This window comes from Orbicella franksi, chromosome 6 (assembly GCF_964199315.1).
Source record: "Orbicella franksi chromosome 6, jaOrbFran1.1, whole genome shotgun sequence".
Classification (NCBI taxonomy): Eukaryota; Metazoa; Cnidaria; class Anthozoa; order Scleractinia; family Merulinidae; genus Orbicella; species Orbicella franksi.
Window position 1 is genome coordinate 26,490,563 of NC_138150.1, and position 14,116 is coordinate 26,504,678.

A 14,116-nucleotide genomic window follows, 5' to 3' on the forward strand; every position below is an offset into this window, starting at 1 on the left:
ATACTTAGCACAACGTAATGTAAGTTATCATGGTGTTTTTTTGGTCGTCATGAACGAACGAACGAACGAACGAACGAACGAACGAACGAACGAACGAACGAACGAAAGAATGAATGAATGAAATAACTAATTGTAGACACTCAAATAGTAAAATAAAAAAATAACAATATAAAATAAATGAATAGAAGAAATAAATTTTTACACATGCTAAAATTGTTCTACGGTAAGAACGTTCAATCATGATTAAAGTATTTGTGACTATATGTATATAGATTCATCCAGTGGTGCATACAACACACTTTGTGCACGTGCCCTCAATGAAAACAGTGAGGTCCCTTTGTCTAATGTTAATTTTAAAATTGTTCAATGTCGTTCACTCCTATCACATGGGTTCAGTTTTGACCAGAGATACGGGCCTATGATTCTTATTTAAAGCTTCTTTTGAGGAGGGTAACAGCAGAACTGGGAAGTTTAGCTACCCTTTTACCTGTTTTTGAAACGAACGACAAAACCCTAAATAACAATAATTGAATGAAAAATAAAAATAAAAACTTGTCTCTTAAATAAACCCTGTTTTTTTAATCCGATGAGATGGATAAGATAAGTAGCATTTTGCAGGACTTACCAGTTACATAGAAAATGTTATGTCGATATAATCTAATCTCTCGCTCTGTTTAACCGCTTGGCCGTGCATCAGGGTGCATGGGAGTTCTGAAATATCCTGACGATGGACATCGCGCGGAGAGCCGAAGTGATCGCGGACGACAAGGAAGTCATATTTTACGGGCATCTGTTATGATCGAAGCTACAATGCATTAAATGGGATTGCTTTAATTATCATGCTAAAAAACGAAGTTATTAGTATAATGTGAGAATAAATAAAAAACAATTAATAATTCATCTAAGATGGGTAGCCTGTGGAGTGACATGACTTCCGTAGTTTCGCATAATTCAAGCGCCCTTGTGAGCTCTCTGTCGGACGCTCGGGCTGCCGAACGCAATGAATACGATTATCCAAATGGAAAAGTTAAAATCCTGAACACGAACTGTTCTTTGATTAAGTTTTGCGTCTTCGATCCTGTCAGCAAAGGTGGGTTAAAATATTCTCGTACTTCTACAGTAATCAGGGTCAAAGCTATTTCAGACGTATACGTTAGTGGTGTTTTGAATTACACTCAAAACGGGGCTCACAATGCCATTATTGAATCTTGCTTCGGACGTGTCTCGACTCTAGATCAGTTTTCTTTAAAGATGAAAAACATCAGTATACCTGGTGCTGGAAGCATATAACTATAAAGCTGTTAGTGACCAAGTGACGTCGGTATTGCAGGGTAATATGCTTAACGAAAACTTAGATGTAGCGAATCGAAGTTCTAAGAATACGCAGTTACGCGTAGTAAACAAGAAAAAAATGCCGTACAGCTGGAATGATCATCTTTCATTTTGATAAACTAGCAAGACTAAAGAAAGCAGAATTTTGGTATTCGTGACATAGCAAGAAGGAAAAAAAATAAGTACATGTGCACATCATGACCGAAAATGATAAAAAGAATACCGGCATTATTTCTTCAAAGCTTACAACAGGGTCATTTATTCGACAATAATAAGCCGCGGCTTTCATAAGATGCGAACTGAACTACGAGAACTTATACGATAAAGGTGGGTATCCAGCAAATATCCGAACTGATATACTGAATGCGAACTTATACGAGCGCGGCTTATCTAGAACGCGAAATGCTCGTATAAATGGTTCGCGGCTTATTGGTGTAATGTCTCGCTTTTGTGTTGGCTGTCATAGCAATCGCGGAATGAGCTGTCGCTCGCTCGACCCAGTGGAAACGTACCAGTGCACGCGTTTGTACAGCCAGATTCAAATACAGGCGAACCTCGATTATCTGTACCTCGATTATCCGGATTTCTCGATTATTCGGACTTTTTCTCTAGTCGCAATTTTGTCATGAATATTTGCTAGTCATGATCAAGATCCTTAGCAATATTCTTTTTAAAACCATAGCATTGAAAAGTGCAGTCAATTTAACAAATTGACATCAGTTTTTCATGCGTCTGTCCTGTTATTGATCATGAATTTCGTCATAACATTGTCAAAGTAGCTGTGGATCCACGGGGCGACAGTCGAGTGGATCTGCAGACTACTTTGACAATGTTATGACGAAATTCATTGTCAATAACAGGACAGACGCATTAAAAACTAACGTCAATTTGTTTTTTACGATAACAAATTGTCAAATTGTCCGCTCTCGCTCGTCGACGTATCGCATAAATTATAAATTTATATGTCTGTCCGCTTATTGACAATAAAAATTAGCCAATGAGCGCGCGAGAATTTCTGCAGGTATCGTAAAAAGCGAGTTTGTTTTGCTTTTAAAGAGCAAAAGCAGCGCTCGCACGCGTCGTAACTAATGAAGAACACTCGAATGAGTTCTGATTGGCTCACAGTTGAGTGGTTCAAGATGTACAGTAGACCATATTGTTTTCCAAACGATTTGTAAAAGTGTTGTTTCACGATTAAATATTGCCTTATTTAAACAGTTTTGTTCTTCATTAATATTCAAATTTTCGAACATCCGGACCCTCGATTAACCGGACTATTTCGTCTAGTCCCAACGAGTCCGGATAATCGAGGCTCGACTGTATGGGAGACAGTTTAGGAGATTCTAAAGCTACAGGTTTAATAGAGCTTACATACATAGGTACTTTCAAATTCTCCCAAACGTTCTAGAACGTTTAAGGGCCTGTTCACAAGGAGGGAGGGTTACCCTAGCAAGCGGGTTAACCTTAGCTGGAGGGCAAAAGATAACCCGGGTTTACAGGCAAAATTTAACAAGTAGGGTAACCCTACAACCCGGGACAACTTGATGCGCGGTTATACTCAAAGGGTCTGGAAAGAATTAGAAAGTTAACCCAGGTGTGCGGGTTAACCCTACCTGGAGTGTTTACAAGGGAAAAAGTTAACCCGCCTGTCAGGGTAACCCTAGCACGCAGATAGGGTAACCTGCCTACCGGGGTAACCCTGGCAGCCTTGTAAACACGATGAAGAAAAGAAGAGGAAATGTTTGAGTGCTAGGGTAACCCGCTTGCTAGGGTAACCCGCCTTCTAGGGTAACCCTCTCTCCTTGTAAACAGGCCCTAAAACAAGAACGAGGTAATTCCTTCTTCCGTAATTCCTTCTACCCTACGTTACCTACTGTCACTTAGTATGGCACTTTTGTAAAGCTAGCGATACTAGAAAACTGGAGAGAATACAAGAAAGAGGCCTCAGAGCAGTTTTTAAGGACAACAGCTCAAGCTATAATCAACTGCTCGCGAGGGCCGGTCTGCCCACATTACTTAATAGACGACTTCAAGACCTCTCTACTTTGATGTATAAAGTTAAACATAAGTTATGCCCCTATTATCTCTGTGATTTTTTCAGCAATAACCCTAGTACGTATAACTTAAGACAATCTGACTTTACAATGCCAAGGTTTAACTCGGTGAAATATGGTAAGCACTCGATCAGATATCTAGGACCCAAATTGTGGTCAAAACTGCCAAAGAGCATGAGAGAGGCCACATCTCTCAGCACGTTTAAGACGAATATCAGAAATCTCATCAATCTTGATGCATTACTAGATGATGGCTGCAGAGGCTGTCCGCTCTGCTCCTCCTAAAGAACTTTTTTTTAAGTATGTATTATTGTATTATAAAATCCACTGTACATAGTACCATAACATCTTTTAACTTGGATTTAAATTTTACTATTGTAAATAGCTATAGGTTTTTTTTTTTTTTTTTTTTTTCTAATTTAACTCGTTTTTGTTATGTCCCCGTATTAGTAGGGGAGTTTTTCCCCAGCTAGGTGGTTGATGACATTCTTAATAAAGTTTCTATCTATCTATCTATCCGTGATGAGGCTTGTCAGCCGTTCAACCTCAATCACCTATGAACTGGCGCAGTTGATAGGCTCGGACCACAACATAACATATCGTCATTTGATATGGCATTTTTGTAAATCGTCGGACAAAAGGAAGCTGGAACGCATACAAGAACGAGCATTAAGGGCTATATGCAGATCACACTCAGAGAGCTACGATGAACTATTAGAGCGCGCCAATCGGCCTGCCTTATATAATAGACGCCTCCAAGATATCGCGGCCTTGTACCAGATAATGTGTCCTCCCTCTTCATACGCAAAGCTTCTACTCATCTGCTACGGAATAGTGATGTTGTAATACCACGTTTCAATCCAGGGGGGTACTCCCAGAAAAATTGGGTGGGGGTGTGCGGCCCGCTTCCCAAAACCCTTACCCTATTTATGACCAAAATCTGCGATATTCCCTACCCTATTTATGACCTGACCAAAAATTCGAAACCCTATTTATGACCTGACCCTTAATTCAAAACCCTGTTTCAGACCTGCGTTATAATTAGTTCCCTAGTCCATACCAACGTTAATTTACCGTAAACATAACTTGCGAAGGGCTTTTGTTGATTTTCTTTTCGATAATGATGAAAAAGTAGCTTCTTTTTAAAAATATACCCGTATCAAGACTAGAGTGCAAAAACCATACCCTATTTATGACCAAAACGGCCGAAAATCCATACCCTTTGGGGCTGCACTTACCTATGTGGCCCATATAAGGGAATACCCCCCCGGGGTTTCAATACCACACTTAATGGTAAACATACAATCAGATATTTAGGAGCTTTGTTATGGCACAAACTCAGTAAGGACATAAGAGATGCCTTCACTCTAACTACTTTCCGAAACAGAATCAGAAAACTTAACTAATAACAGTAATTGCTCAATAATTTTAATACTTCTTATCATTTTAGCATTATTAGTACTTAAGCCCCTGGTGTAAATAATTTTAATAATTTTGATCATTTTAGCATTTACTTTTTAGCGCTTAAGGCTCTTGTTTAGTGTCCCCAGTTAGTCCGCTAGAGCTAACTACATTTTCTTATCTTAGCGGCTTCGAATTGGGCCATATAGTCCAAAATCAAAGACCGGAGGCACTGAGAATAGAGAATTCAAGGTAATGGTGGCAACTCCTCTTCAGCGCGCAGCTGCCTTGGGCTCTATTGAAGAAGCAGAGAAACTGATATTAACTGGTGCAAAACCGGATGTTCAGACCAGGCGTGGCCGCTCTGCACTTCACTATGCGTCGGAGAATGGGCATGAAAAGATACTGACGCTTTTGATAACGTCAGGAGCACAAGTCGACCTTCCTAACAAATGGGGAAGGACAGCGCTTCATTATGCTGCCAGTAAGCACAGGGTAAATTGTCTTAAAATTCTCCTCAAGAATGGGGCAGATCCGAATAAACAGGACGTAGACCACCAGACGGCGCTTTACCACGCGGTAGCTGCGTCAACGAGACCTCAACAAGAAGACAAAGCTCTTGATACTGTTGCAGTTTTAATATCGGGTGGTGCAAGTTCCAACATTCCTGACAAAAGTGGAATTACACCACTTCATGTGGCCGCCGAACTCGGCAACACACAGATCTGTGTTCATTTGATGAAAGACGGAAGAGCCCAAGTGAATGCAATCGACCAGCATGGGGCGACACCGCTGCACTATGCTGTTCACCAAAGTCGTTGGCATGTCGCAGAAGTCCTTCTTACGTTTGGTGCTTGTTCCAATGTCCAGGACAATGCAGGCCTCTCGGCAGATAGCCGCATAGAAACACGCGGGTATGTTGTAGCTGTTGATCTAAAAACTCTACCTTCAGGCGGACGTCAAGGGCATCCAAACAGCGGGTTTAAAGAAGAGCATTCGCGTGAACTTCGATGCTACCTTAGAGATAAATTTGGCAGGCCTATTCCGTTTGATGAGGAGTTTTGTGAAAGACGAAAATTTGGAGCTGGGGAAGCACTTCCTACAGAAAGAAATAAAGTGTCACTGTTAAACGGTGACCTGATGATGGTGGTTGATGTGAACTCTTGTCTCATCAGGCTAAACGAAACAGAGGGTTTAGGGCTTGTAAAGCGAACTTCAGAAGTAGAGAGAATAGAGAGAGACATCAGTAGTTATATCAAGGCTGCATTGGAAAGCATGATCCTGGAACAACCGAGGTTTCAATGTAATCTTCTCCAAGCTGGTAGCACTGCGGAAAATACCAAGGTTGGTAAGCCGGACGAGATCGACTTTATGTGCATTTTGACTGAATTGTCGAAAGCTAGCTACCCTTACGAGTCCCCCAGTGATCCTCCTGGATATCTGAGAATTCGAATGCACAGCCAGGAAATGGAAAGGTGGAAAGACTTCTTAGACAGCGATGGTTTTCTGCTCGCAGAGAAATTGCATCTACAATTCCATTCTCTTTTTGACCTACACTCAGAGAACGCTGATCTGACGGCAATGAGCACGTGTCTACACAAGGTTCGAGACTACAGTCACCAGGCAAAGGGTGGTGTGACTGTGGATATGTCCCAGACTAAGCCCGGGTCGCGGTTGTTCTTCCTGTGGCGCGGATGTCAGTTCAAGCGGGTGGTGGTCACAGTTGATCTCATTCCCGCTATTGAAATCGCCGGTTGGCCCAATAGTGCCATGAGACCTCCAGACACGGGATCGGAACAGTACCATGTCATTCCAAAAGTTTCGCCATCAATTCAGAACAGTCCAAATGCTGGATTATATTGGCGAATTTCGACTTCCATGGCTGAGGAACGAATTTTCTGCGCAATGGATAGCTCTCCTCGCTCCTGTTATACAATATGCAAATCTCTGATGCAATGCCCTGATCCACACCTTCTGTTTCCTGAAAACGTGTGCGCTGCAAGCAAGGAACTGCGACTACTAATGTTCACTGTACATCGTTTACGCTTGTATGACGACTTTATAAACTCGTATCTAATCAAGATGATTTTTTGTCGAGAGAGAATGGACCAAAAAGAAAAGTCCAATTGGTGCTGGAGTGCGGTTGGAAACCGGGTCTCAGAGATACTCAACAAACTGATGAAAGAACTGAAGCAAGGCTATGTTCCGTCGCATTTTATTCGCGATTATAACGTGCTAACCATCTCTCGCTAAGTTATTTTATTTCACAAAGCTTTACCAAGAGTTTGGAGGAGTTGCATTTCTTAAAACCTAATCCAAATTCTTAGCTTGCCAATCAGTCGCAGACTAGTCACAACGAACGATAATAATGCAACCAGCCAATCAGAACTTGAATTAGAGAACAAGCGTGCAACCATATAGTGCAACTGCCAAGCGCGGGAAAACGTGGGTATAAGAAGCCGCGTAAGCCAATCACGAATGATGGATTGATTGAATGATTGGGCGTGCTAGTATTTTTGCTTTAATTAATTGCAACATTTTCTGAAACTGATTCACCGAGAGTTCAACGAATGTAAATCCTCCTTCCTCCTTCCTCCTTCCTCCTTCCTCCTTCCTCCTTCCTCCTTCCTCTTTCCTCTTTCCTCTTTACTCTTTACTTTACTTTTTAAGAGACTCAGATATTCCCAAAGCTAACTCTGTGCACTACTCGACTTCAAATACAAACCCCAATATTTGAAACTTCGCCCATTATATTCGTTTTTCGAGCCGTCCTAATGCGAAAAATCAAAAACTGTTCAGACTGTTTAAGAGATTAATTTTGACCTAAAACCAGATGGTAGCTTGGTATACGCGTTCATCGGTCGTACTAGACAGGAAGTAATCAGAGAAGTCTCCTATTGTACAATGTTGGTAGATTTGCTTTCCCTAACAGCTGCTGGTAGGTAGACAACTTATCTCTAAAAACCAGAAACAGGACACAGTCCCCACTCCTGTACTCACTCTAATCTGAGAGTGTCCGAGGCTCTGCAAAAATGCCACAGTAGGTGGCAATATGTAAGATGAGGGAGAATAGCTGCTTTGTAGAGGTGTAATTTGGCCTCAGTTGGTATACGATTCCTCAACCTCCTGATCACTCCAATTCTCTTGCTAGCTTTCTTACAGACATTACCAGGAGCCATAATCGGGGACGGAGATCCGCGCGCACCTATAATATGGGACAATTTTTCTTTTTTTTAAAACAAATTGCGCCATCCTGACGTCATATATCTGATCCACGCACATGTCGGAGGCTCTCGCGTGACCTCTCGCGTGGATGTTGTCACCTTGCGTGATCAAATGGTGGGGGTTGCAAGATTCTCTTGCAGATTTTTAACAGCGATGACAGGGAATAAGGCAGGGAATAAGATCCAGGGCTCGTATATGTAGTCTTATGCTCTGAGCTACTGGAAAAGGTGAGTTTTTCAGGGTGGAAACATGACTTCAATATCGCGCTGTGAATGAATAATATCTACTCGCGCTAGTTGTACGCGTCATCTTTTGCGCTTGTTCTGTAAAGAAAAGTTATGTAAGAAAACTCTTTACTCTGGTATCGAGTTAATCTGTGAGTGTCCCAAACAATGCTTAATCATAACTAAACCCTGCTTTTGATAGTTTCTTATTGTTTCTGTATGTTTGGCGAGTTTGCAAAAGTTTTTGAAAGGAAAGTGTGACGCGTACAAGTAGTTCATTTGCATAGTGCAGCGCGTACATCGGTGTCAACAAATCTTGACAAAGATTTCTTTCGTTGTCTTTTGTGCCGAGGTGCTGGAACAATTTTCACCACGCCAAAAGGCTACTAGCATCATGTGTGTTTCTTTAACATAGTGAAATTTTACACTGCGAAAATAAAATAGACGGCGAGTTTTGATAACTCAACCAACAAAATCGACATCGTTATTCGAGATCATAAAGAAAGCGTCATCGTAATTTTGCCGATTATTTCTCCTGTATTCACATATTTTCAGCTAAGCTTTTAATATGTTCTCAAACATTTATCAACCTTAAACATATTTAAAAACTAGAGTTCGATGTACGTTTCCACACGAAAGTGGGGAATTCCAATTTGTCATGTTTTACTGACTGTACAAAACACGCATCGGCGGGCGCTCTTATTCATCGACAACAGACAATTTAAAAATTTATTGGATTTTTACACAAACAAAACTGAGCAGCATGTACAGACATAAACTTAATTGTCACTTATTGGGCCTTGATAAAACAGCAAGCGTTGCTTACAATTCAGGCGAAACTCAAACTTGCAATTATTATTGGTTTTTTTTTACTTTTCGGTCTAGATAGTCAGACTCTGGTGAAATCCTCGCAAGCGTGTGCCAAGAGGAGGGTAACTTTTAAGTCCTGAAACGCTGCTATATCCAAATATTTCCAAATAGTTTTTTGCTGTGTTTTGGAAAAGCTGTTAATCTTCAACATATGTGAAACTAAGAGTGGAGTAATGTAGAGCTCTTGTCAAAGAAGCAGCGGAACACAACTTGGTCAGTGATATAAAGCGGCACATAACTAAATTCGACACTGTCTTCCTTCACTCAAACTGGAGCAGCTTACGACGAAAATACTGAAGTAAAATTCCAACAGACATGAACGTATTGAGTTGTGGGCCAAAAGCATCAAACATTTCGGTAATTTCGGACGCCTTTTTCCCGCGCAACATCCACAAAAATCCTCGCAGTATGTGCGCGCGTGTGCCGCACGGGATGGCGCAATTTGTTCTAAAAATAGAAAATTGCCCAGTATCATAGGGACAGCCCCAATACTAGAAATGGCGCGCGCTTACGGTCTCCGTCCCGGATTTATGGCTCCTGACATTACTAATATGCACATTAAAATTAAGATCGCAATCTATCGTTACGTCCAGGAACCCCAGATGGATGTAGTGGCTGCCATCTTTGTAACTCATTATTTTAATTTCTCTTACTGCATATTATTTTTAGATAGTTCTACTTAGGTGTCCCCTATTAGCAGTAGGGATTCTCCGCTGCTAGATGTAATTGACACGACAATAAAGTCGTCATCATCATCATTATTATTAGTATTATTATTAGTATTATTCTTAGAGTAAAACATTTTAAAACAGCTTAATTATAAAACACTAAACTTCTTTAGGTTGTTGTTACTTAAGGTTTATATCCTTAGTGCGCTATTTGCGGTATTAGAAACCCCTTCAGAGAGAGGGAGAGCTACTCAAAAAGGCTTTTTATGGTCGGTGCTGCCCATAAGTCAAAGCCTTAAACAAGGTCAAAACAGCAGAGTGAAAGGACCAAATTCTGAGAACTCAAACCGCGTGCGCTCGACTCCGGGATCGAGTCCTGGCCGGGGAAATTGTGTTGTGTTCTTGGGCAAGACACCTTACTCTTACAGTGCCTCTCTCCACCCAGGTGTATGAATGGGTACCGCCGAACTAAATAAATGCTGTGGCTAACCCTGCGATGCGTCATAGTGTATTTTTGGGTCAGGGGCAATGTTCCTTTTGTTTAATTTGCTCTGTTCTGCTCTCAAACGGCATCGAGCCACGTTCAAACAGGTATTATTTGAGGTTTTATTATTCTATATAAAGTAAATGTTGGAGACAAAAATGGATTGAGACAAGAAACGGTAAACGAATGGAGACAGAACAAACCTTTTTAATGAGCAGCCTTTATTTATCCCCTTCTAAAATTATTCTAAATCAGGTGCTTACAAGCAAGTCCTGCCTTAAGAATTCCCAAATTCACCCAATCACTTCAGTGTTTATGTTTTCAGCTAACCCGACGTTACATTGTTACTAAGTTAAGGCCGTCATTTCATTCATGGAGACAGACGTCATTTCATTTGTCTGAAAAAGGAAAAGTTGATATGATATTAACAGGGTATACAAACAATAACCTTTATTTGGGGCGAAAATATGCTCGGATATTTTGTAACCTATCCTCCAAAGAAAAACACGCCAGACCGGTTTTCACCTTAGTGTCGAAAAGTAATTGGTTTTGCTTTACTACGCTACACGATTGGCTCAAACAAATCGCGCTACTTTTTCATCCAATCAGAAGTAAAACCAATACCAATCGTGACTCGCTCGCACACCTTTTCCCGCGCTTCTCGTCAGATACGTGTATTTAGTTCGAGTCTTGAGATTGGTTCATTGGATTTTTTGTGACCTTTGTGATTGGCTAGATTGATTGGTTTGGGTTTGGTTTTACGACGCTCCATCGAAAAGCGCTCTAAAAGAACTGGTATTTTTGGCGAAAATGTCCTCCATTTTGGTAAGAGATTGTAAAACGTATTCATACATCTTAGCGATAGTACGGGCATATTAAAACGGCATAAATCATAACATTTAGAATTACCAACAGCTCCTGTGAATTGAAGGTAATTGTTAGCCCCTTCTTGCGTCTAAACCTATGCCATCAAATATACAAACGAACGGAATAGAAAGATTCTACAGAGCATAACAGAACGAGTACTTTGGGAAGGAAATATAGGATTAAAATGATAGACGTTGAATTTCATGTCGAGGCGTCAAAATTACCAGTTGATACTTCTTTGGTTTCACCAGCACTTTTCAATTTTTTTTTTGTGTGTGTGTATTGCAAGTTAGTAAAACACGATATATCAGTTTCACGGGTCAAATCCATACCTTATACCACAGGACAGCAGCATTTTTCCTGGTAACCCGGACACGACTGCAAATGGCATTCTCCGTTCGGGCAATATTCATTTATTGGCACACACTTGCCATTGATCGAAGCACAATCCGCTGTGAACAAGAAAACATTGCTCTCGTATGAGCCATGAAAGACAGAAAAGAGCCATAACACAAATAAAACCTGAAGAAAAAAAATAATTTTAGCTTAGATAGTCTAAATAGCATTTTTGACCGTGAGAAGGGTCGTGTTTTCCATACATTGACGATGATATATCGTGTTCATGTAATGTTTCTGGTGTGTCTTTTAGAGTATAATCCCGCGCATATTTTTACCACATGTTTAAACATTCCACGTATCTTCTTTGTCTTAAGTTGCAGTTGCGAAGTAAAAATATCTGTCCATATAGACATATTCACTTTTATTTTCTTAATTTCCTGAAGAAGGCCAGTTAAACTAGCCGAAACGTCGATATAAATCAATTCAAAGTTTTAACGTCGGAAGAATCCCGGAAAAGAGAATCTAGGTCCACAACATACTTTTAAAGAACGTTCAAGTCCAAAAAGTTTCCGTGTAGAGATTTTTTTAAAAAACTTTACTACAATACAATAAGGAGTAGGGGGTCACCGAGCTCGTTTTTGAAATAAGGCGCATTGAAGACCATGCGTTCTTACAAGCTTTTAAAATTTTGTTATTTCAGGACGATCTTGGCTTACAGCTTGTCAGCAATAAAAGAAGGTCAAAAAGCTACATCAGTGAAAATAAGATCAGCTAAACGTACTCAATTCGACACAGCTAAGTATATTAAATAACCTTTCCGGCAGATGTGGTTTCTTGAGGTAGAATGGGCATTGAAAAAGAATACATATGTATTGGTCTTTCTCGTCCACATTCGAAGAAAACCTCTTTCATACCAGAACAGAAACGTTTTTTCGCTTTTTTAAAACAAATTGGAGAAAACTGGAAGAGGTATCGACCTATGAAAAGAAAAGAGGGGGTCGCCGACCTTTTAAGAGCGTAAACGGTGACGTTGCGACATGAATTAAGAGCGCAGTTAGGATGCGCAGTAGCAATGAGCGCGTACATTCTTAAATATATAATCCGAGCAAGAACCACTTACATCCGGGCTGCCGACGGAAGAAATGAGGCTTCCCTGGGTGGCGTGCTCCCTGCACGGTAATGGTTCCCAAAATAATCAACAACAGACACAAATGAAACTTGGCAGCCATAATCTTCCTGCAACCAAAAAGCAGCCGTATTCTTATCAAATATTCAAAAACCGCTGAAATATGTTTAGTCGTATACTTCTGACGTCTCAAAAAGTCACTGGGTTCCTTTTTTGGGATCAAATGTATTGCTGGGATTAGTTTGGCTTAGGAGAGGAAAACATGAATGAAATTTATTATTTCACTCAGTTTCCATTTCTTAAGCAAACGTGAGCTGTGAAGCGGCGAAAACGAGTTGCTACTCGCTCTAAGTATCTCTGAGAACAAAGAAAGAAAACTTCTAGGACCGGAGAACATATTTTAAAAACTAATTTCAGTCGTTCAAAGATTTTGTTCGAAATGAAATGAAGATTTAGCGAGCAGCTATATATATGCTACATCAAATTGCTCTTCTTACATAAAAAGATGAGTTTTTCTAACTACGTAAAAAAGTGACTGGAATATTCTTTTCAGTTGTTGTTGTTGTTTTTCTTTCTTTCAGTTATGAGGGTCTCCCAGGGGTTTTGGGGAACAGGGGAACATTGGCAAAATATCGAAGGGAACAAGGGAACATTAGCCATTTTTTGGGAACAGGGGAACAAAATTCGAAAAATTACGAAGGGGAACAAATAACGAAAATGTGTGGGAACATGGGAACATAGGGCAATTTTGGAAGGGAACAAGGGAACAAAGACCCCCCTGGGAGACCCTCAGTTATACGGACTCGCCTGATGTAATAAGCTCGCATAAAATCGTCGTCCTGCATTACTCTAGAGTGTTATCACCACCCAACAAGAAACGTTCCCAGTTACAGAGTTTTAAGATATTTAGTTTACCGGTAAATGGTCCGATTACCATCTAGCCATCTAAAATATTAACGACCTTAATGTTCTATGAAACGAAAGAAGGAAGGACTTTCAAAAAGAAACTATATTTCTTCCAGTTGCCTGGGCTAGGTGCATGGAATCATAGGCAAATATCATGATAACACCCAGCTGCTAACAATGTTAAGTCTACAAGCAACAAACCTTACAGCGTTAGAATCTTCTCTTTAGATATCTTCCCGTTAAAAGTTCAGTCTTCCGCGATAAGCGAAACCTTCCTAACAGGCTAGCTTTCTGTGTACAACTGATCTTTATCTGCGACTTTGCCTCCTTTTAGGAAGTCCTAAACGTGAAGCCAATTAGTTTGAGCTTGACAGCTGTCAATTGGAAAAACAGTTTTATTGAAGGTCATTTCACAACTGCTAGGACTTGCGTGCACCTGTTAAGGTTGGAAAGAGCGCATGCCCAACTGCATTTGTCTAGGGTAGACCTAAAACATTTACCGCTTAAAGAAAAATTTTGGCTGAGCGAGAAAAACTGGAAATTCGTCATGATAATAGACGTTTTGAGAAACGTAAGACCAACCAGATATAGTGTCCTGACTAACAAACGTTTTCGCGTTC

At 40.5% G+C, this 14,116-nt stretch overlaps 2 protein-coding genes across 3 annotated transcripts; one reads left to right on the top strand and one right to left on the bottom strand.

Moving 5' to 3' along the window:
• The first annotated feature begins 574 nt into the window (after positions 1 to 574).
• LOC145490294 (cyclic GMP-AMP synthase-like receptor) lies at positions 575 to 7,419 on the top strand. Its single transcript, XM_081469422.1, has 2 exons — positions 575 to 1,090; positions 4,974 to 7,419. The coding sequence occupies exon 2, from the start codon at positions 5,043 to 5,045 to the stop codon at positions 7,038 to 7,040; it is 1,998 nt and encodes a 665-aa protein (XP_081325548.1). The 5' UTR covers positions 575 to 1,090; positions 4,974 to 5,042; the 3' UTR covers positions 7,041 to 7,419.
• Positions 7,420 to 9,955: 2,536 nt separating this feature from the next.
• On the bottom strand, positions 9,956 to 13,810 carry LOC145490790 (small cysteine-rich protein 8). Of its 2 annotated transcripts, none has more exons than XM_081469886.1 (4): positions 13,703 to 13,810; positions 12,585 to 12,700; positions 11,458 to 11,577; positions 9,956 to 10,656 (listed from the first exon to the last, which is right to left on the bottom strand). In XM_081469886.1, exons 2-3 carry the CDS (start codon positions 12,691 to 12,693, stop codon positions 11,459 to 11,461), a joined length of 228 nt encoding a protein of 75 aa, XP_081326012.1. In that variant the 5' UTR covers positions 12,694 to 12,700; positions 13,703 to 13,810; the 3' UTR covers positions 9,956 to 10,656; position 11,458. The 2 variants fall into 2 exon arrangements, with proteins under 2 accessions (XP_081326012.1, XP_081326011.1); XM_081469885.1 differs by having other exon boundaries at positions 13,698 to 13,806.
• Positions 13,811 to 14,116: the final 306 nt, after the last annotated feature.